This window comes from Urocitellus parryii, chromosome 2 (genome assembly GCF_045843805.1).
Source record: "Urocitellus parryii isolate mUroPar1 chromosome 2, mUroPar1.hap1, whole genome shotgun sequence".
Lineage (NCBI taxonomy): Eukaryota > Metazoa > Chordata > Mammalia > Rodentia > Sciuridae > Urocitellus > Urocitellus parryii.
This window is the reverse complement of record NC_135532.1, coordinates 69,023,498-69,044,926: the sequence shown is the minus strand read 5'-3', so window position 1 is coordinate 69,044,926 and position 21,429 is coordinate 69,023,498. Positions and strand designations below refer to the sequence as shown.

Below are 21,429 nucleotides of genomic sequence, written 5' to 3'. Positions count from 1 at the left end.
CCCTTGGGCCGAGCATGGGATCTCAGAAGGGGAAGGAAGCGGTACAGTCCCATCCCCCACAGCGGACACTCCACCGAGGCAGTCAGCGGCCACCATCCGGGAAAGCTGAAGGATACACCGCCACTCTCCTTCAGAGTGCAACATCAAAACAGCGGACACTCCATCCAGGCAGTCAGCGGCCACCATCCGGGAAAGCTGAAGAATACACCACCACTCTCCAACAGCTTGCAACATCAAAACAGCCAGCAGCAGGACCCCGGAGATCCAGGCCAACTGATTCGCGCGGCCTGCCCCGCAGCTACAGAAGGCGTGGCGCCTCAGAGAAGCCATTAATTAGCAAGCAGGGAGGTTAGGGACTGCCATTAGGTGGAATCCCGCCAGCCAAGCTCACCGCCCACGCCCGGAACAGGCCCAGCGACCTGCCAGCATTGTAGTCACGACACCCCAATTGGAATAGGGACAGAGCAGAGCCGCCTTCCACTCCCGGAACAGGCCCAGAGAGCCGCCAGCGTGGTAGACACGTCACCCCAATTGGAGTAGGGGTACAGCTGCCGCCCGCACCTGCAAGGGAGACTCTTCAAGTATACAAGAGCAACATAAATAAATAGGGGGTAAATTTCAAAACACAACAGTTGCACCAAGCAGAAAGAAATGCGAGCAGTATGAAAAGACAAGGAAAGAAAGGACCACAAGCAATGCAGGTCAACTCAACTTTAGAAGAGGTAATAGCTGCAACAGATGGAATATCAGATAAAGAGTTCAGGATATATATGCTTCACATGATCTGGAGTCTCAAGGAAGACATGAGACAGCAAAATCAGACAATGAAAGATCACATTGACAAACAAATCCAGGAAGTAAAAGATCAATTTCACAGGGCGATAGAGGTAATAAAAAACAAACAAATTGAAATTCTAGAAATGCAGGAAACAATAAACCAACTTAAAAACTCAATTGAGAATACTACCAGCAGAGTAGATCACTTAGAAGAGAGAACATCAGACAATGAAGACAAAGTATTTCAACTGGAAAAGAACATAGACAGCTCAGCAAGTCTGCTAAGAAACCATGAGCAGAACATCCAAGAATTATGGGACAATATCAAAAGACCAAATTTAAGAGTCATTGGGATACAGGAAGGCACAGAGCTCCATTCCAAAGGAATAAACAGTCTATTCAGTGAAATAATACGAGAAAACTTCCCAGAATTGAAGATTGAGACAGAATCCCAAATCCTAGAAGCCTACAGGACGCCGAATGTGCAAAATCATAAGAGATCCACACCTAGACACATTATAATGAAGATGTCCAACATACAGAATAAGGAGAGAATTTTAAAAGCTGCAAGAGAAAGAAAGCAGATTACATTTAGGGGTAAACCAATCAGGATAACAGCTGATCTCTCAACACAGACTCTGAAAGCTAGAAGATCCTGGAATAACATATTTCAAACACTGAAAGACAATGGGCTCCAACCAAGAATCGTGTATCCGGCGAAATTAAGCTTCAGGTTAGAAGATGAAATTAAAACCTTCCACAATAAACAAAAGTTAAAAGAATTCGAAGCTAGAAAACCTTCTCTTCAAAAAATCCTTGGCAAAACATTACAGGAAGAGGAAATGGAAAATAACATTGAAAACCAACAATGGGAGGTAGGACAGTAAAGGGGGGAAAGTAGTCAAAGAGGATAACAAATCAGGTTTAGTAACATCAATAAACAAATATGGATAGAAGTACAAACCATATCTCAATAATAACCCTAAATGTTAATGGCTTAAACTCACCAATTAAGAGACACAGGCTAGTAGAATGGATCAAAAAACAAGACCCAACAATATGCTGTCTACAGGAGACGCATTTGATAGGAAAAGATATACATAGACTGAAGGTGAAAGGTTGGGAAAAATCATATCACTCATATGGACCGCGGAAACAAGCAGGAGTGTCCATACTCATATCTAATAAAATAGATTTCAAGCCAAAGCTAATCAAAAGGGATATAGAAGGACACTTCATACTGCTCAAGGGAACCATACACCAACAAGACATAACAATCATAAATATATATGCCCCAAATAATGGTGCAGCTGTGTTCATCAAGCAAACTCTTCTCAAGTTCAAGAGTCTAATAGACCAACATACAATAATCATGGGAGACTTCAACACACCTCTCTCACCACTGGACAGATCTTCCAAACAAAAGTTAAATAAGGAAACTATAGAACTCAATAACACAATTAACAACCTAGACTTAATTGACATATATAGACTATACCACCCAACATCAAGTAGCTACACTTTTTTCTCAGCAGCACATGGAACCTTCTCAAAAATAGACCATATACTATGTCACAGGGCAACTCTTAGACAATACAAAGGGGTAGAGATAATACCATGCATCTTATCTGATCATAATGGAATGAAACTGAAAATCAATGATAAAAGAAGAAAGGAAAAATCAAGCATCACCTGGAGAATGAACAATAGGTTGCTGAGTGATCAATGGGTTTTAGAAGACATCAAGGAGGAAATTAAAAAATTCCTAGAGTTAAATGAAAACACAGACACAACATATCGGAATCTATGGGACACATTGAAAGCAGTTCTAAGAGGAAAATTCATTGCTTGGAGTTCATTCCTCAAAAAAAGAAAAAACCAACAAATAAATGATCTCATACTTCATCTCAAAATCCTAAAAAAAGAAGAACAAAACAACAGCAAAAGAAGTAGAAGGCAAGAAATAATTAAAATCAGAGCTGAAATTAATGAAATTGAAACAAAAGAAACAATTGAAAAAATTGACAAAACTAAAAGCTGGTTCTTTGAAAAAATAAATAAAATTGACAGACCCTTAGCCATGCTAACGAAGAGAAGAAGAGAGAGAACCCAAATTACTAGCATACGGGATGAAAAAGGCAATATCACAACAGACACTTCAGAAATACAGAAGATAATCAGAAATTACTTTGAATCCTTATACTCCAATAAAATAGAAGATAGTGAAGGCATAGATAAATTCCTTGAGTCCTATGATCTGCCCAGATTGAGCCAGGAGGATATAGACAACCTAAACAGACCAATAACAATAGAGGAAATAGAAGAAACCATCAAAAGATTACCAACTAAGAAAAGCCCAGGACCGGATGGGTATACAGCAGAGTTTTACAAAACCTTTAAAGAGGAACTAACACCAATACATTTCAAGCTATTTCAGGAAATAGAAAAAGAGGGAGAACTTCCAAATTCATTCTACGAGGCCAACATCACCCTGATTCCGAAACCAGACAAAGACACATCAAAGAAGGAAAACTACAGACCAATATCTCTAATGAACCTTGACGCAAAAATCCTCAATAAAATTCTGGCGAATCGGATTCAAATACATATCAAAAAAATTATACATCATGATCAAGTAGGATTCATCCCTGGGATGCAAGGCTGGTTTAATATACGGAAATCAATAAATGTTATTCACCACATCAATAGACTTAAAAATAAGAACCATATGATCATCTCAATAGATGCAGAAAAAGCATTCGACAAAGTACAGCATCCCTTTATGTTCAAAACGCTAGAAAAATTAGGGATAACAGGATCATACCTCAACATTGTAAAAGCAATCTATGATAAGCCACAGGCCAGCATCATTCTGAATGGAGAAAAATTGAAGGCATTCCCTCTAAGATCTGGTACAAGACAGGGATGCCCTCTCTCACCACTTCTGTTCAACATAGTCCTCGAAACACTGGCCAGAGCAATTAGACAGTCAAAAGAAATTAAAGGCATAAAAATAGGAAAAGAAGAACTTAAATTATCACTATTTGCAGATGATATGATTCTATACCTAGCAGACCCAAAAGGGTCTACAAAGAAGCTATTAGAGCTAATAAATGAATTCAGCAAAGTGGCAGGATATAAGATCAACACGCATAAATCAAAGGCATTCCTGTATATGAGCGACAAATCCTCTGAAACGGAAATGAGGACAACTACTCCATTCACAATATCCCCCAAAAAAAATAAAATATTTGGGAATCAACCTAACAAAAGAGGTGAAAGATTTATACAATGAAAATTACAGAACCCTAAAGAAAGACATAGAAGAAGACCTTAGAAGATGGAAAAACATACCCTGCTCATGGATAGGCAGAACTAACATCATCAAAATGGCGATATTACCAAAAGTTCTCTATAAGTTCAATGCAATGCCAATCAAAATCCCAACAGCATATCTTGTAGAAATAGATAAAAGAATCATGAAATTCATATGGAATAATAAAAGACCCAGAATAGCAAAAACAATACTAAGCAGGAAGTGTGAATCAGGTGGTATAGCGATACCAGACTTCAAACTATACTACAGAGCAATAGTAACAAAAATAGCATGGTACTGGTACCAAAACAGGCGGGTGGACCAATGGTACAGAATAGAGGACACAGTAACCAATCCACAAAACTACAACTATCTTATATTTGATAAAGGGGCTAAAAGCATGCAATGGAGGAAGGATAGCATCTTCAACAAATGGTGCTGGGAAAACTGGAAATCCATTTGCACCAAAATGAATCTGAATCCCTATCTCTCGCCGTGCACAAAAGTTAACTCAAAATGGATCAAGGAGCTTGATATTAAATCAGAGACACGGCATCTGATAGAAGAAAAAGTTGGTTATGATCTACACGCTGTGGGATCGGGCTCCAAATTCCTCAATAGGACACCCATAGCGCTAGAGTTAACAAATAGAATCAACAAATGGGACTTACTCAAACTAAAAAGTTTTTTCTCAGCAAAAGAAACAATAAGAGAGATAAACAGGGAGCCTACATCCTGGGAACAAATCTTTACTCCACACACTTCAGATAGAGCCCTAATAACCAGAATATACAAAGAACTCAAAAAATTAGACAATAAGATAACAAATAACCCAATCAATAAATGGGCCAAGGACCTGAACAGACACTTCTCAGAGGAGGACATACAATCAATCAACAAGTACATGAAAAAATGCTCACCATCGCTAGCAGAGAAATGCAAATCAAAACTACCCCAAGATACCATCTCACTCCAGTAAGACTGGCAGCCATTAGGAAGTCAAACAACAATAAGTGCTGGAGAGGATGCGGGGAAAAGGGCACTCTTGTTCATTGCTGGTGGGACTGCAAATTGGTGCAGCCAATTTGGAAAGCAGTATGGAGATTTCTCGGAAAGCTGGGAATGGAACCACCATTTGACCCAGCTATTCCCCTTCTCGGTCTATTCCCTAAAGCCCTAACAAGAGCATGCTACAGGGACACTGCTACATCGATGTTCATAGCAGCTCAATTCACGATAGCAAGACTGTGGAACCAGCCTAGATGCCCTTCAATAGATGAATGGATAAAAAAAATGTGGCATTTATACACTATGGAGTATTACTCTGCATTAAAAAATGACAAAATACGGACGTCTGGACCCGAGGCGGCTGCGGCGGGGCTCGCTGTGCGAGGAGGCCCGGCTGGCGCGAGGCCGCAGCCAGGAGCCCGAGGCCGGGCCTCGCGCTGAGCCGTCTGGGCCGTGGGCTGCCTGCGGCCTGGGCGGCGAGGCCTCCTCCCGGCTGGCGGGCCGCCATGCCCTCGATGCGGGTGTGGGCTCCGCGGAGCAGGACGGAGGCTGGGCCCTGGCCGAGGGCGGGATAGGAGGCCGACAGGCCCGCTCGCCCGCGCAGGTGGATGCGGCGCCGCGGCGATGGACGCCCTAGAGGAAGAGAGCTTCGCGCTGTCCTTCTCCTCTGCATCCGATGCAGAATTTGATGCTGTGGTTGGATATCTAGAGGACATTATCATGGATGACGAGTTCCAGTTATTACAGAGAAACTTCGTGGACAAGTACTACCAGGAGTTTGAAGATACAGAAGAGAATAAACTCATCTACACACCCATTTTTAACGAATATATTTCTCTGGTGGAAAAATATATTGAAGAACAGCTGCTGGAGCGGATTCCTGGATTTAACATGGCGGCTTTCACAACTACATTACAGCACCATAAAGATGAAGTAGCTGGTGACATATTTGACATGCTGCTCACATTTACGGATTTTCTGGCTTTTAAAGAAATGTTTCTGGACTACAGAGCAGAAAAGGAAGGCCGGGGTCTGGACTTAAGCAGTGGCTTAGTGGTGACTTCATTGTGCAAATCATCCTCTATGCCAGCTTCCCAGAACAATCTGAGGCACTAGGTCCCATCTCCAGGCAATGAACAGGAACATTCTGGATGTCACCAGTCTGACAGACTCAGAGAGACTACAGCTAATGACGACAGAAGAGTCCATCTCAGAAAGACTCTGTTCTGCAGCCCTTGGTTTGTGTTAAGTATTGACAGGTCAGAAACAACATGACCGGACCTTTGGACCCACTTCTCCTGACAAGCCGTTTTGTATTAGTGTTCTTCCCCTCCCCACCTAGTCACCTCTCAGGTGCTTGGGTCAGGCCCCTCTGATCAGGCCCAGGTCAGCCATTCCACCTGGGAGCCCTTCCCTGGTACATATTGGTGTGCATAACCACAACCATGAACCCTCCTCTTCCCAGCAGGCTTTGCATGAGTCCTTTGTGCACTCACTGCTCTTTTTTACATGGGACATAGTTTCAGTCCTTCACCCTCAATGGGGTTTTTGTTTGGGAGTATTTATTTAGGAAGCTACTGGAGCCAGCTGCCTGTCCTGCGATTTCTGTGTCTCCTCTGATCCCAGCTTGTGCTGGCTGTGGGGTCAACCAAGAGAGATGTCCTTTACCTAAAAGCTTCGTGTGAAAGTCAACTCCCAGTCTTAACATACCTGGTCCTTGTAACACTGTCTTCTGTTGGTCCTGATATAGTCCCACTGTTTCTAGAAGTCTCTTTCAAGCATTATTTTTGAAAAATATTTTTATAGATGAATACTCAGGCAAACTTAGTGGATATGATCTTGGAACTTCCATGATTATCCACCTAAAGATCAAAGTATTATATGCTATGTGCTTTTTAGTCATTAGTGCTGTAAAGATAAAAATGCTTTTCATGTTGGTGCACCTGTTTCAGCAGCACCAGAGAATGTCTGCTGTGTGCTGGAACAGGCTGAAGCGACCCTGCGTCATGGCATGTCAGGTGTGCTGTGCATGTTGGCTTAAAACCTTTTCTGTGTAAGCCAGTTGTTTGGTTTTTTTATTAGGGTAGATAAAGACTCTGCGATTTCTTCTTCCCATCACAATCTCCTGCCAAGATGGTGTTCACTGGTCTAGCTCAGCATGAGGAGGAGGCAGTGGACGGCTTTACTGGTCGTGTGTCAGCTTTGGTTTACTACATTGTTTTGTTTAGTACCGACCAGAGAACTTATGTGTGTCACATCCCTGGAAAGAAGGAAAAAACAGTTCAATTCCCCTGTGTACTTTTTTTATTTTACTTTTTATAGTGAAAATCAGAATCTGTGCTGACTTTTCACTTATCTTCTGGTTTTAAAGGATGAGCTATAAGCTGTGTGTTTTTCTGTACTAATGTGTCATTTATTACTTTTTGTACCATGAGTAAAATTTGAGGTGTTTTGCAAAAAAAAAAAAAAAAAAATGACAAAATCATAGAATTTGGAGGGAAATGGATGGCATTAGAGCAGATTATGCTAAGTGAAGCTAGTCAATCTTTAAAAAACAAATACCAAATGACTCCTTTGATATAAGGGGTGTAAACAAGGACAGGGTAGGGACGAAGAGCTTGAGAAGAATATTTACAGTAAACAGGGATGAGAGGTGGGAGGGAAAGGGAGTGAGAAGGGAAATTGCATGGAAATGGAAGGCGATCCTCAGGGTTATACAAAATGTCATATAAGAGGAAAGGAGGGGTAAGACAAGAGAATACAAATGGAAGAAATGATTTACAGTAGAAGGGGTAGAGAGAGAAAAGGGGAGGGGAGGGGAGGGGAGGGGAGGGGGGATAGTAGACAATAGGACAGACAGCAGAATACATCAGACACTAGAAAGGCAATATGTCAATCAATGGAAGGGAAACTGATGTGATACAGCAATTTGTATACGGGGTAAAAGCGGGAATTCATAATCCACTTGAATCAAACCGTGTAATATGATGTATTAAGAACTATGTAATGTTATGAACGACCAATAAAAAAAAAAAAAAAAAAACTAACCACTCCGATTCACCATGGTTGGCTCCAGATGGCCAATAGAGAATTTTATATCCTTGAATATACTGAGATTGTTGGTCCACCTATTAAAATAACAAAAATAAAAATGCAATCACTCATAGCTTTTTATTGCTTATTGCAAAATAATAAAAAATGAAGTGCAACAAAAAAAAAGAATATCAGCTCAATAAATAATATCTTCTTTTTAAAATATTTTTTATTATTTTTTTAGGTGTAGATGGACACAACACAATGCCTTTATCTTTATTTTTCACAATGCTAGGTGAGCGCTCTTCCGCTGAGCCACAATCCCAGCCCCTATATCTTCTTTTTTTAATTTATTTTTAGTTGTAATTGGACACAATACCTTTATTTTGTTTGTTTATTTTTATGTGGTGCTGAGGGTCTAACCCAGGCCTCGCACACACTAGGCAAGCACTCTACCACTGAACCACTACCAGAGCCTAATATCCTCTTTTAAACAGAAAGTCTAGAAAGGACAATTTCAAGAACAGAAAGCAACTTGGACAATAAAGGGTAAAGAAAATGCTAGAAACAAACCTGGCTAGCCCAAGTACTTTTTTGAACAGGGAAAAAAGCATGTGAGGTTTTAGCACATTGCTTTTATAATTTCCCAATAATTTATTTTAAAAATAAAGTCATCTTAAAGGAACTACTCCCTGATAATTCATCATTTTATCAAAGTATTAAAAACGATAAAACTTCCTTAAGTTGTGATTTTATTTTTTTCTGATTTTTAAGAACCTAATATTAATTGAGGGTTTACAGTAGTTATTTTCACCTCTGGACTGTTTCACCTGAAACCAAATTTAGATGGAACTTTATGAGTAAACTTACCTATAAGCCAGATTAATAAGTGAGGGTACATTTATTCTATAGCTTTTATATTCACATCTCAATAAGACATTTCTCTTGGAGGAAATTTTTTACATTTGTTAACAAATTAATAGAAGTTACAATTGTATGGCAGCTCAAAGGGCAGCAAAATTAACAGCAAATTGTGCCCAGGCTTGTTCCCAGCTGCTATTGGAAAGCATGTTCTTAAATGATGTGTACTTAAAAGTTCTATTTCTGGGGCTGGGGATGTGGCTCAAGCAGTAGCGCGCTCGCCTGGCATGCGTGCGGCCCAGGTTCGATCCTCAGCACCACATACCAACAAAGATGTTGTGTCGGCCGAAAACTAAAAAATATATATTAAAGTTCTCTCTCTCTCTCTCTCTCTCTCAAAAAAAAAAAAATGTTCTATTTCTTATATAATTTACATGACAGGTTTGATTAATTTTTTGGAAATAGTTACATGATTGCTTTCTGTGCTATCACCACCTGAATCTATTATAGTACTTTCACAGAATTTCTTCATTGATTAATATTAGGAATAACAAAATATCTTGAATGCTTTTTAAACATTACTATTAGAATCTTGCTTTAAAAGTCAAGGTCCATGTACAGAAGTCCTTGTTTGTTTCTGCTGTGGAGCCAAGCTCTGTGATTATATAACTTGGTATAAGACTCTTTGCTTGTCACTTCAGTGCAGTTCTAGAAATCCAAAATAACTTCTTATAGCAATTTTAAGATTTGTAGAAATTGGTGTTGCCCAAGTTAGCCAGTAAATGGTGATAATGTAAAAATCCAGTTTTCTTGTACATAAAAGGCAACATCATTAGGAATGGCTTAGGCACTAATTAATGTGAATGGATAGGCTGAAAGTGAGGCAGTGGAAGAAAGTTCTCCCTCTGTATTTGAGGAAGTCTTTATGTAAACTCTGCAGTAGGCGGAATGGTTTAGTGCAGTGCTTCTCAAGGTATCTGTGGTGATGGGGTTTTTACTTTACACTTGTGCCTATACTTTTCAAAAATGCAATAAAAATGCTAGGTGAAAGAAATAAGAAAAAAACATACAAAATACAAGCCCCAGATTTTTTTTATTAGATTAAATAGAAAAAATATTCATCAAACAGCTTTAAGAGTTTCTAAATGCTTCCTATCAATATCTATACTTACATCTCCCCACAGACTAGTAATATTTGGTGGATAGGCACTGGTTCAAGGGCTACAGTTAAGAATATAACTGAAAAACAGACCTGAGTTCAAAATCTGACTCCCTTATTACTAGTGAGGTAGCCATGGAAAGGAAGTTAACCTGTCTAAGCCCCAATTTTCTCATTTGGGTCAGGTAAGTAATATCAATGATTAGGCTTTTTATGAGAGCTTAGCGATAATGCACTAACCACCTCTCAGGAAGCACTCATGTGTTTGCTGAAACTGAATAATATAATTGGTGCATTTACATATTAAACAGGTTGTTTTCTCTGATCATCACTCTATCGACTTACTGGTGTTTTTCATGAGCTAAAAAATAAATACACAGTTGAGCATAACGTACTTAAAGAACCTTGAGTGTGTTTGATGGCCCTAATGCAAGCATAGCTACTTGAAGATCCTTCACAGAAACCTGTCCTCTCTCTGGGAAGTGCACCCACTTTCACTGCACTGATAACACGAGTGGGAGAAGGGAGATACTTTCACATGGCTGCAGCCAGATACTCAGTGTCCCAGATGTCTGAAGAACTGCTGAAGTATTACAGTATCAGCTCAAAGTCTAGGTGATGGGAAAGGCTGACATGAAATCTACATTAGGCAAGATAAAGGATGATACTTTATTTGATTAATCATTACAGCTACAATTCATTGTGAACTTCCTACACCAGATATAAAGTGACTTCAATCTTTGTAACAATCCTGACAATCTTTTATGACAATCATTTTAGAGAGAAGGAAACTAAGGGTTAGAGATGTTACTCTGCTTAAATCCAGAAATTTTGTTCTTTAACACTGTATCACACCCGAAAGCACAACCACTCCAGCTTAAGTGGCTAAACAAATCTTTAAAGCCAGGTGAATGAAATGCAGCCAGATTATTATACCTGGTTGCAAAAGTTATAAAAGCTATAAAGTCAGTCTAAACTACCAAAAAGCACTAAAATGAAAAAATATCATACCAAGAGAAGTAGCTCCCACCAAGAAAATGTCACTATTGAAAACAAAGAACCTACATACCTAATACAAGCCATAATTCTCAGTAGTAACAAAGGCTTGGAAATTGAAATCAAGACATTTAACATGCTCACTCTGGCCAACATAATAAGGGTTTCAGCTTTTTCTCAAAAAGTTCTGAAATGTTAATGTGCTGCAAATCTGCCAATATACAGTTTACCTTTCCGCCTCAAGGAAGAAAGGCTAACAAACCCACAAATGTAAAAATCATACCTTGAAAAAGTGATATGCTAGTGGTTGGAGGGAAAAAATGAGTAGTAAGAGTTAAAGTTCTATAAACTAGTGAATGTTTTCTGTCTGTTAGGTAAAGGGATTTCTTCATATGTGATTTTAATAAAAGGGAATTTCATAGGTAAAAACCAATATTCAAAATTATAAAACAAATAGAAACATCTATGCATAATCACTGAGTCAAAAATTTGCAACAGACTCAACAGAAATTCTTTAGTTGATAAATGTGGTTTGAAGGGGTAATAAAATTTTTTTATGGCTGAAGCAAGAGTCTTGTTTCCTGTTGGCCCAAAAATAGATGTTTCATTTCCCAAATAAATAGGTTCTCCACTGTAAAGAAATATTCTTGTATAGTTGGTTTCTATCTTCTTGAACTCTGCTCCAAATTCAGCCAACTTTTCATATGTCCTTAACACAAACTTTGAACAGTCATAGGATTCAAACCACGTCTCTGCTCCTTTTATAGGGCTGGCTTGGACAGTCCATGTTTCATAATAAATTCCTGTTTCATTGTCCTGTTTCACCCACTTTGCCATTTTGTTAAATGTGCTTCCTAGTTAAAAAAGCAAAAGAACAGTATGTGAACATCAAAGCTAATGACGTTTTAAGTAAACAAGTTCTGACCTAAGATCGTGGATACACACAAGTAAGAGATTTTTTTTTTTAACTTCCAAAGCTGAATCTTTCAACAGGAATCTAATCTCAGTCAATTTTTATTCCATTCTTCAAGCCATGGCTATATTATAAACATTAGATAAAATATGCATATAAAGAGTCTTATTATTTCTATAATCATTTAAGCTATAGTCAAGATTAAACAAATGCAGCAGCTCTATTTCTTTACCTTATTCAACAAACCTGAGAGTCAGAGGCAAAAGAGAAAAAGGAAGCAAGGAAGGAACTATGGAAGAGGAGAAGGAGAATGGGTAAAAGAGTATAAGAAAAACTGAGATGGGGAAAAGGCTGAACTTTAGTTTTACAAAGCATGGCATGCACAGAGCCTGAGAAGCAACTGTTGGAGAAGGCTGGCCTGCTAGTTAAGAGAAGCACCCACCTTCAATATTTGGTACTTCCCTTTTCTTCCTGTATATATAGGTGATAGGAAGCTACTGATGGCCTCCCCACTACCATGCAAATTCTTCCCATGAATCAACTGAATTGGAAATGGTTTTGGCCAACTTCATAAACTACACAGTCACCAGGATGGTTAGCCTTCTCTCCTGCCAACACTTTGTACCTGACAAGAAGAATCTTTACAAATATTTAAAAAATACTGCAATCTGCATGGGCATAACCATTATCTGGGCATTTATAATGCCCAATAAAACTGGGCCCCAACATTTCACTTTGTCGCTGTTTGCAAACCTTTCTTTGCTTATTCAGACTTGAGACCACAAAATAAATACTTCATGCTCTGTAAAACAGAGTGGTTGCCTTTATCAATTTCACAGAGTTAAAACTATGGGGTAATAGAAAGCCTGTTTTCTTAGAACTGGGGACACTGTTCTTAAGTATTCAAGTTCGAAAAGCCATAGAACTAAGAACTAAGAACTAAGCCACTGCTGTGTTGCAAAACACTGTTTTGTAACATGAAGAAAAGGTTACAGAAAGCATTAATTACAAGACAGATGGACAACTTAAAAGTCTTAACAGCACACTACAAACATTACAGAGAGGAGTAGTCACATGTTCAAATGATCAAGTTATGACAGAAGGGAAATCTTCAGATAATGAAGTAGGTGGAAATGGAGAAAGGAGAGATGTGAACTGGCTTGGAATGAAACAGCAACTATAAACAAAGTTTTGCTAAGAGATGCACTTTCATATTGTTAGAATGGTTTGGGATATATCAATTAGAAAGGAGGAGGAAGGACTAGAAAATAGCATAATGTTTTTAGTTCATGACCTTGAGAGACAGGTAGGTCAACCATTGCTTGGTTCAGCCTCAATTCCTTATTTGTGAAAGGACAAAGGATGTTTTTACCTTTCCCACCAAATTATAGGTCAATGCACATTAAAATGATTTGTAAAAAAGATATGTAAGTAGAAAGCCTGATCATTTCCCCAGTCCTTGGATCCACTGAATAATTATTATCACAAACAGTGCTTTCATTTCAGATGTTTCCACTTTTAGGGGAGACAGCAGTTTAGGATATAGTCCTCTATAAGTGCTATGGGTGAGCCCTTATTTCTAAAATGCAAAGGTAGCATTTGATGTGGGAGGCAATGGGAAAACATGGTAAACTATGACCCATTGTCACCTAATGAAACACTGATGAGGTTCTGCTGAATTCCTTTTACCACTAACCCACAATGCAACACATGCAAAATTCCAACATTTCCCAAAAGAATAGAAAATCACAGAGATAAAATATTTAAATTGCTTAAGAGTGCCTCAAATTTATAAGATCATATACATTTGGGGAGGCAATGTACCAAAGTTAAGAGAATGGTTTATGGGCTGGAGGGCTGGCAGGGCTGGAGCCCCACTTACTTAGCTGTAAAACTTTAACCTATCTGTGTCTCAGTTTCCCTATTTGTACAATGAGGGAAATAATAATATCTCTGTAATGGGATTGTTGTGATGATAAATGATGTACATGTACAGCACTCAGAATAGGGCCAGGCCCAGAGTAAGTCCATATGATTAATAGCTATTATTATTTCTCAACATAAAGATGATATCTTTAAAAATATTATTTTAGGTGTAGTTGGACAGAATATATTTATTTTTATGTGGTGCTGAGGATTGAACCCAGCACCTTGTACATGCTAGGCCAGCACTCTACTGTAGAGCCACAAGCCCAGCCCCTCAAGATGGTATTTTAATTGATCGTCACTAAAAATTTTTTTCAGGCACAGCCAATTGGTTCTTTAATCAGGCAAGTATGGGTTCCCTTTTCCTCGTATTTTATTTAGAAAGTCTAATTTAATTATACAAGGTGGTTTATTTCATTCATTGTTTAACATGGAATAAAGCCAGAGATAAGCTACTCATTATCTATTGGTGAAATTCTGCACAAGTACTAGTTTGGGTCAAAGTGTAGTGGTTCTATAAGTACATTTTTCAAATGACCTCTAAGGAGCAGAACATTACTGAAATGCCTCAATGGAAGTAATTCCTTTCATTTGGATATTGATGCAATCCTCAAATACCGCCACAGTTTTGAAACGTACCTGATATGGTTGCTACTAAAACTAATGTCCCGTTTTCCTTCCAATGGACATCATCAATTCCTTCAAAAAAGCAGGCAGCTCCTTGATTACACCAGAAAGGGGCATTCATTTCAGGCCGCAGATGGGGAAATGTACAGTTGCCAAGCTGGAAAAGTTCATACCATTCCATTGTGTAGTTCTTGCCAGTTAATGTACTCTTGAATCCAATGGCATCATGCATAATTTTCTGTGTAAAGATATGAACTTATGAGAGCAACTGTTAAGTGGCCATGGGTCCGGGTAACCTGATGCGCAACAACATGGTGAACCACTGTGCACATCAAGTAGGACAACTGTTTGTTCAGAGATCCCTTTTGGTGTCGCTATCCTTGTGTCCACTCTGTGGCCCCTTAAACTCCAGCCCTCATCCACTCTGGGTTTGGCCATGGCTTCTCATCTCAGGGAGCAGGGGTGTGTGCTGTCATCACACTCATAATTTTCTTACAGCTTAGAGTAAGTACAAGACCCCCCCATGCCACAGCCTCAGAAAGGAACTCCAGGGCTGGGGAATGTGGCTCAAGCGGTAGCGCGCTCGCCTGGCGTGCATGCGGCCCAGGTTCGATCCTCAGCACCACATACAAACAAAGATGTTGTGTCCGCCAAAAACTAAAAAATAAATAAATATTTAAAAAAAAAAAAAAAAGAAGGGAACTCCACACACATCTCAGGGTGATGATGTGCTAATCTGGAAACATGCCCACAATAGGACCTAGAAATCAAGAGGTGTCTACTGCCTGCCCTTTCCCTTCGTCTGGAATTCCTACCTTCTCATTTTCTAGGAGCTGGGTAGAAAAGTTGCATTCAGAGTCATTACATTAAAAGGGATTCAAGCATGTGCATTTGTTACTGTCAGGGTTATAAAATCTGATCATAACTATTTGACAACTCATGTTAATTACTGTTGGGAGGCACATCAATGAATTTGTGGTAAAAAAAGCAGCCACTAGAATAGTGACTCTTTCACTTGATTTAATAACTAGGGCATTTAATCAACCAATGTTACAAGATCAGGGTGCATCCTTACCAAATGTCCCAGGAGGTCTCCATATTTAAATTCCCACACTGGAGCTTGTAATCGAAAGACTTCAATGACATCCTCACTCTTCATAACTGGGATTGGTGAGCCAGTGGGACAGAAAGTGTACTTAGCTTGACAATAAGGGTCTGGTTCTGGACGGAAGGAAAAGCGTCTAATAAAGGAGAAACCGTAAACTTAGATTCTAACAGGAATTTAGTTGTTCTCATACATGTTAAAGTCCAGTTTTTCATTTCAGTGTCAGTAACATTTAAGGAAAAACAAAGATTTGACCATATTGAATATATATAAACATATATTTTACTTGTTACCTATGAACAAACTTATAATTTTATTTATTTATTTATTTATTTATTTATTTATTTATTTATTTATTTGCTGGTACTAGCAACTGGCTGAGTTGCTCAGGGTATGCTAAGTTGCTGAGCCTGTCCTTGAACTAGTGATCCTCCTGAGCTCCTGAGCCACTGGGATTTCAGGTGTGAGCTACCATGTCCAGCTTTTCTCTTTTGCAGTGCTGGGAATCAATCCCAGGGCCTCACACATGCCAGGCAGACACCCACTGAGCCACATCCCCAATCTAACAATGATGCCTTTAATAGCAAGTAAAACAGAATATGTGCTACATTTACTTAATAGTTAATCAACATTCGTTCAAAAACATTTGCTGAGGGTCTAAAACATGCAGGGCACTACTGGGAAGAAAGGAAACAAAGCAGAGTCTTGGGTGGGAGCTAGGAAGACATTCAACTCTCAGCCATGAGGGTGCGCGGGGGCAAGTGCTAAACTAAGGAAATAAAGTCCTATGGTGGGGGATGGGGAGAGAATGGGGAGGACAAAGGAGGAGATATGGACCTGGCCTTGGTTTCCATGTACTTACTAAGACAATGTGGACAGAAAAGGAGAGAAAACATTAGGTAATATTATCCAACCATACACAGTAGAAGGATCTCCAGAAGGTTCAAGCTTCAAGGCAGTAGTGGGAAGAGGAGAGGTAAGCAGGGGTTGTCATTCTGTCACTAGGAAAGTATGAACAGCAGCAGCCCCTAGAGCCCTGCAACTGACAGAACTAAGTCCCCAAGTGAGTATAAAGTAGCAGATCTGATAGGGCTGAAGATGCCCTAATATAAACCTTATTTCAATGAATTATAAGAGGGTCAGGAAAGGCCAAATTAAGGCTGAGAGATCAGTCAGGAGGAGCCTGCAATAATTCAAGAAAACAAAATAGACCTGAGAAAGCCCAGCATCAGACCAGGCTCCAGCTAGCTGAACTTAGCCAGACACATGCTGGTCACCTTCTATACTTGGTACTCAAAGAATCAAGAATAAGTAATGCCCTTTAACTCCTAAGAATCCTGATTCCCAAAAGTTCTAGTCAGATATATTTTGTTACAATCCTAGCAGATGAACACAAATTCTATTTTAGTTTAGGTACTTAACTGGTTTAAACAAACATATAATTATTCACGGTAAAATTTATTTTAGATCAAAGGTAATTTAAAAAGTAAACTGAAGTATGAATTTAATAAAGGCAATAATATATTCAACTGGGGTCACTGAATGGGAGACAAGCACTTAATTACTGAAACTTTAAAGAAACAGTGAAGAAGTCATAGACAACATGTCGCCCTAATACTAAATCATAGTTTGGGATTTATATTCTCTTCCTTGTTTTGTTGAAAACTTAATTTTTATTTCATGTAACGTATTAATATTTTCAAGAAAAACAGCTTTAACTCTCCTATGGTTTGGATATGAGGGTTTTCTCAAAAGTTCCTATTACCAAGGGAGGGAAGGGGAAACACTGAGGCATGTATTTTCCAAATTATTTTGTTGTGTGCATGTACAAATATGTAACTACAAATCCCACCAATATGTATAAATACAATGCACCAAAAAATGTGGGAAAAAGGTTCCTATTAACACAGGAATGTTCAGAGGTGGAATGATTAGATTATATGAACTGTAACCTATCAGTCCATCCTAGTTTTAAGGTACTGGGTGGTAACTACAGGCAGGTGGGGCATGGCTGCAGAAGATTGGTCACTGAGGCATGCCCTGGAACAGCATCTTCCCTACCGCCCCTTTCCCCCTTCCCTCTCTCTGCTTCCTAACCCTATCATGAGGGTGAGCAGCTTTCCTCTGCTGGGCCCTTCCTCCATGATGAGCTCCCTCATTATGGGCCCAGAATGCAGCTGGCCTTTGGACTGAGACCTTCCAAACAGAGAGCCCCAAATAAACTCTTCCTCTTCTAAGTTGCTCTTGTAGGGTCTTTTGGTCACAATGATCAATAGCTAGCTAAAACAAAGCCTAAACCTCTTTTCACATATATCAAGCAAAAATATTCATTCCACTCACAGAATATATGAATGTTTAGGCTTGAAACTACTGGTATTTAGTAGAGTTAATCTCGCCAAAACACTAAGGTAAGTGCTAACCACCATCCTATTTTCTGCATTCTCTATGTGCCCACAGAGAAACTGGATAACTTTACAGTTGGTGATCTGGTGAAACCAGAATTGATCCCCAGAAGTCAGAATCTAGAACTCTGCTCCTGATCATGAGGCTGTGAGGTTATCCTGCATCTGATTCATCGGTTTGTCACGCAAAACTGTGTGTATTCAAAAGCTGCTGGTCCTTCCCCTGCCAGATGCTGACATCCATGTTTTCTTTTTCTGTCTGTAGCTGTTTACCAGTCTTAGGCTGTATGAACACTGCTCTAGGTCAAAGTCTCCAAATCAGGTTTGCGGGTCTCGATTTATGACCAGCATCCTACCTTCAGCATGAAGAAGGTGGACAAATTAAGCGACCAACCTTCCCAGTTTGGGACTACCTGGGACACCCCAGATTTGGGTACTAAAATTGCAAAATCCGGGGAATACCTGGGCAAGTTGTTCAACCTCTAAATTATGTCAAATGTTATGCAGTACTAATGACAGAGCGTGAAATAAGTAATAAATGCAATATGCAAAATGCTTTAAACTTTTTAAGCAGTTAAATAAGTTAGATAAAAGCATTAACTAGTATCTACAAGTCACTCGATAAAGTAACACTGCTCCCCGTTTCTTCTACAATTGAGACTGCTCCAGTTCTGGCTCCCACGTCCAAGAGGGAGAAGGGCCCCAGGGGCCGCGAGCAAAGGGCGACTGCGACACTCCACTCCTTAACTTTGTTCTAATGGCGCCGCCGGGTAAGCCGGACCCCACACCCGCGCCGGCGCGGGGTTCCAGCCCTTCAGCACCCGACGCGCTCTACCCCTGTCACCAGCCCGGCCGTGCGCGCGCCCCAGGGACCGCGCGTCCCCGCCCGCGCGCGCCGTCGTACTCACTTGTAGGGCACCGGCCAGTGGCGGCGGGAGAGGCCGCCCGAGGCCCGCGGCCAACTCAACGCCGCCGTCAGCCCGAGCAGCGCCAGCGCCCAGCGCCGAGACGCGCGCCCCGGGGCCGCTCCGGGCGCTCCCCAGGCCCCCAGCCCGGCGCCCTCGGTCAGCGCCATCAGGCGGCTCGAGCGCTTCCGGCGCCTCCCCAGCCGGCGGCCGCGGAGACCTGTCGGGCGAGCATGCGCGGAGCTGCGAACCCCGACTCCGGCCGCCCACCGCCTGGGCCGGGCTCCAAGTCCTGGGCGCGCGACGCCTCGGAGCGCAGGACGCTCTCCCAGCGAAGCGCCGACGACTGGACCCGGCCGGGTTCCTGTCCCCCCACCCCCCAGCCCTAAGTGGTGGTGGCTGCCAGACTTTGCTGGTCGGGAATGCGCTTTGGTCCTGCCCCTAGGAGAATTCCGCCCAGGCCTCGGGGCCTCCAGTTTTAATCATTGATCAGTGATACGCATTGTCTTGGCCACCAAGCAAACAACCTGCTTGGCTTCTGATGTCCTGAGCGTGCCATGCCATTAACGTAGACCAGGCTCATCTGTGTCTTTCCACAGTGACAGGACTTATTGAATAAGATTAACTCACAAGCTACATAAGTTTCATTGCTACATCGGTTTCATTGACTTTAATTCACAGAGATACTCTGTGTCCACTAGTGTTGTGACTGAGACAATGTTTCACAAGTTTTTTCTTTTTCTTTTTCTTTTTTTTTTTTTTTTTCTTGTGGTGCTGGGAATTAAACCCAGAGCCTTGTGTAAGGCAAGGCAAGCATTCTATCAACTGAGCTATATCCCCAGCCCACAAGTTCTTTTATTCCGTTCCCATCTTAATTACTAACATCTTTAAGGCGCAAGTCACACTTCATACTTTGGCTTAGTGATGTGAGATATATGTATTACATTCTAGCAAGAGTTAAGGTAGTTGACAGGATTTCAAGAAGCTTACCAAGAGCAAAGGCAGAGAGCAGATAGAAGTGCAAAGAGTCACTGAAGGAGGCCAGAAATGGATATTTAAGGAACCAATTTGAAGAGTTGAGGCAAGGGTCCAAAAAGCACTCATTTTCACAGAGTAGCCTAAAGTGGGCTTTGTGTCATCATGGGCAGGAGAAACCGCCCTGAGCAGAGACAGAGAATGGGAAGCTTTCTGGCCAAGGTTAGTGACCATTCACCAGGCAATGAGATCTGTATGCTGCCAGTCCAGTCTTGGGATTCTTTGGTGGTTGTGGGTTGTAAGTGAGGGGGTTATGTAAGGTGACCTTGCTAAGTTCATGTGTCTGGTGTTCATGACATGATTTGATATGCTTAAGTATCCACATGCTTCTGATTTAATTTGATGTCAACTTTTTATTGACATGAATAAATTATTCATCAATTTGTGCCTATGGTTGTGCTGGGCAGATTGTGGTGGTTTTGTGGTGGCATCCCCCCTCTTCCACAGAAAATCTTAATTAAGCTTCTCCAGAGACCTCACCATTATTGTTCATAATTGATTTTGGACTCTCAATAAAATTTCTGCAAAAGAATTTTCAGGTGGGGGATATGCCTGCAGAGGCAGAGAATGATAAGAAAGACTAACCCAAGGCCTTCACAGAGCCTTTTGCATTTCAGAGTTAGGTCTTTGAAAGCTAGCTGGTGGGAGAAAGAAAGAAAAACAAAGCAAAACAAAAAACAAGCAAGCAAGCAAACAAACAAACATAAAAAACGCTCTTTCTCAGGCACTGATTTTTCAGAGAGAGAGCATCCTTGGGGTTATTTTTCTAAAATCTGAAAGCTGGGAGTCAAGAAGAGTAAAAAAAAATAAAAATAAAAAATAAAACAAAAAACCTACTGTTATGTGAACTTCTGCAGATTGTGAACCTCTGAGTCCCTGTCCTTACACACTGAGTATAAAGTTCTAAAACTTCCTGAACTCCTGGGATTGATTGATTATGGTGAAAGCTTTTTCCCTCTGAACCTGGCTGCAGCCAATAAACCTGCTTCCTGCTACTTCCTTGATGTCTAGCTTCATCTGTCCTCCAACATTTTATTTGCAAAAACAAGGTGTAGAGTCATTTTACCTTGGCACTTGTACTCAAAATGTGGAAACTCATGGCATACTAAGGCTTTATAAAATGGAGTAACTCAGGGCAAGGCACAGCCTGGAAACTGCTGTTCTTTACATCATGGAATAACTCAGAGCAGGGCACAGCCTGTGCTCCATATCTGGGCTTCTCCTTTGGAGTCTCCTACACCTAACACTTACCTGGGTGCCCAAAGCCCTGACTAAATGCCAACAATATTTCAGTGTATGAGAATTTTTATTTGGAGGCAGTGGGTGCAAGAAAGCTTGAGGATAATAATGGGGAAATAATTTGCCC

The 21,429-nt window shown here is 40.6% G+C and overlaps 1 protein-coding gene and 1 pseudogene across 1 annotated transcript; one reads left to right on the top strand and one right to left on the bottom strand.

The window, feature by feature from the left end:
* The first annotated feature begins 5,673 nt into the window (after positions 1–5,673).
* On the top strand, positions 5,674–6,799 carry LOC144250322 (ADP-ribosylation factor-like protein 2-binding protein pseudogene; annotated as a pseudogene).
* Positions 6,800–10,803: 4,004 nt separating this feature from the next.
* Positions 10,804–19,356, bottom strand: Cln5 (CLN5 lysosomal BMP synthase). The gene is made up of 4 exons (XM_026407507.2): positions 19,032–19,356; positions 15,692–15,857; positions 14,629–14,854; positions 10,804–12,004 (listed from the first exon to the last, which is right to left on the bottom strand). The coding sequence occupies exons 1-4, from the start codon at positions 19,196–19,198 to the stop codon at positions 11,493–11,495; spliced, it is 1,071 nt and encodes a 356-aa protein (XP_026263292.2). The 5' UTR covers positions 19,199–19,356; the 3' UTR covers positions 10,804–11,492.
* Between the last annotated feature and the right edge of the window lie 2,073 nt (positions 19,357–21,429).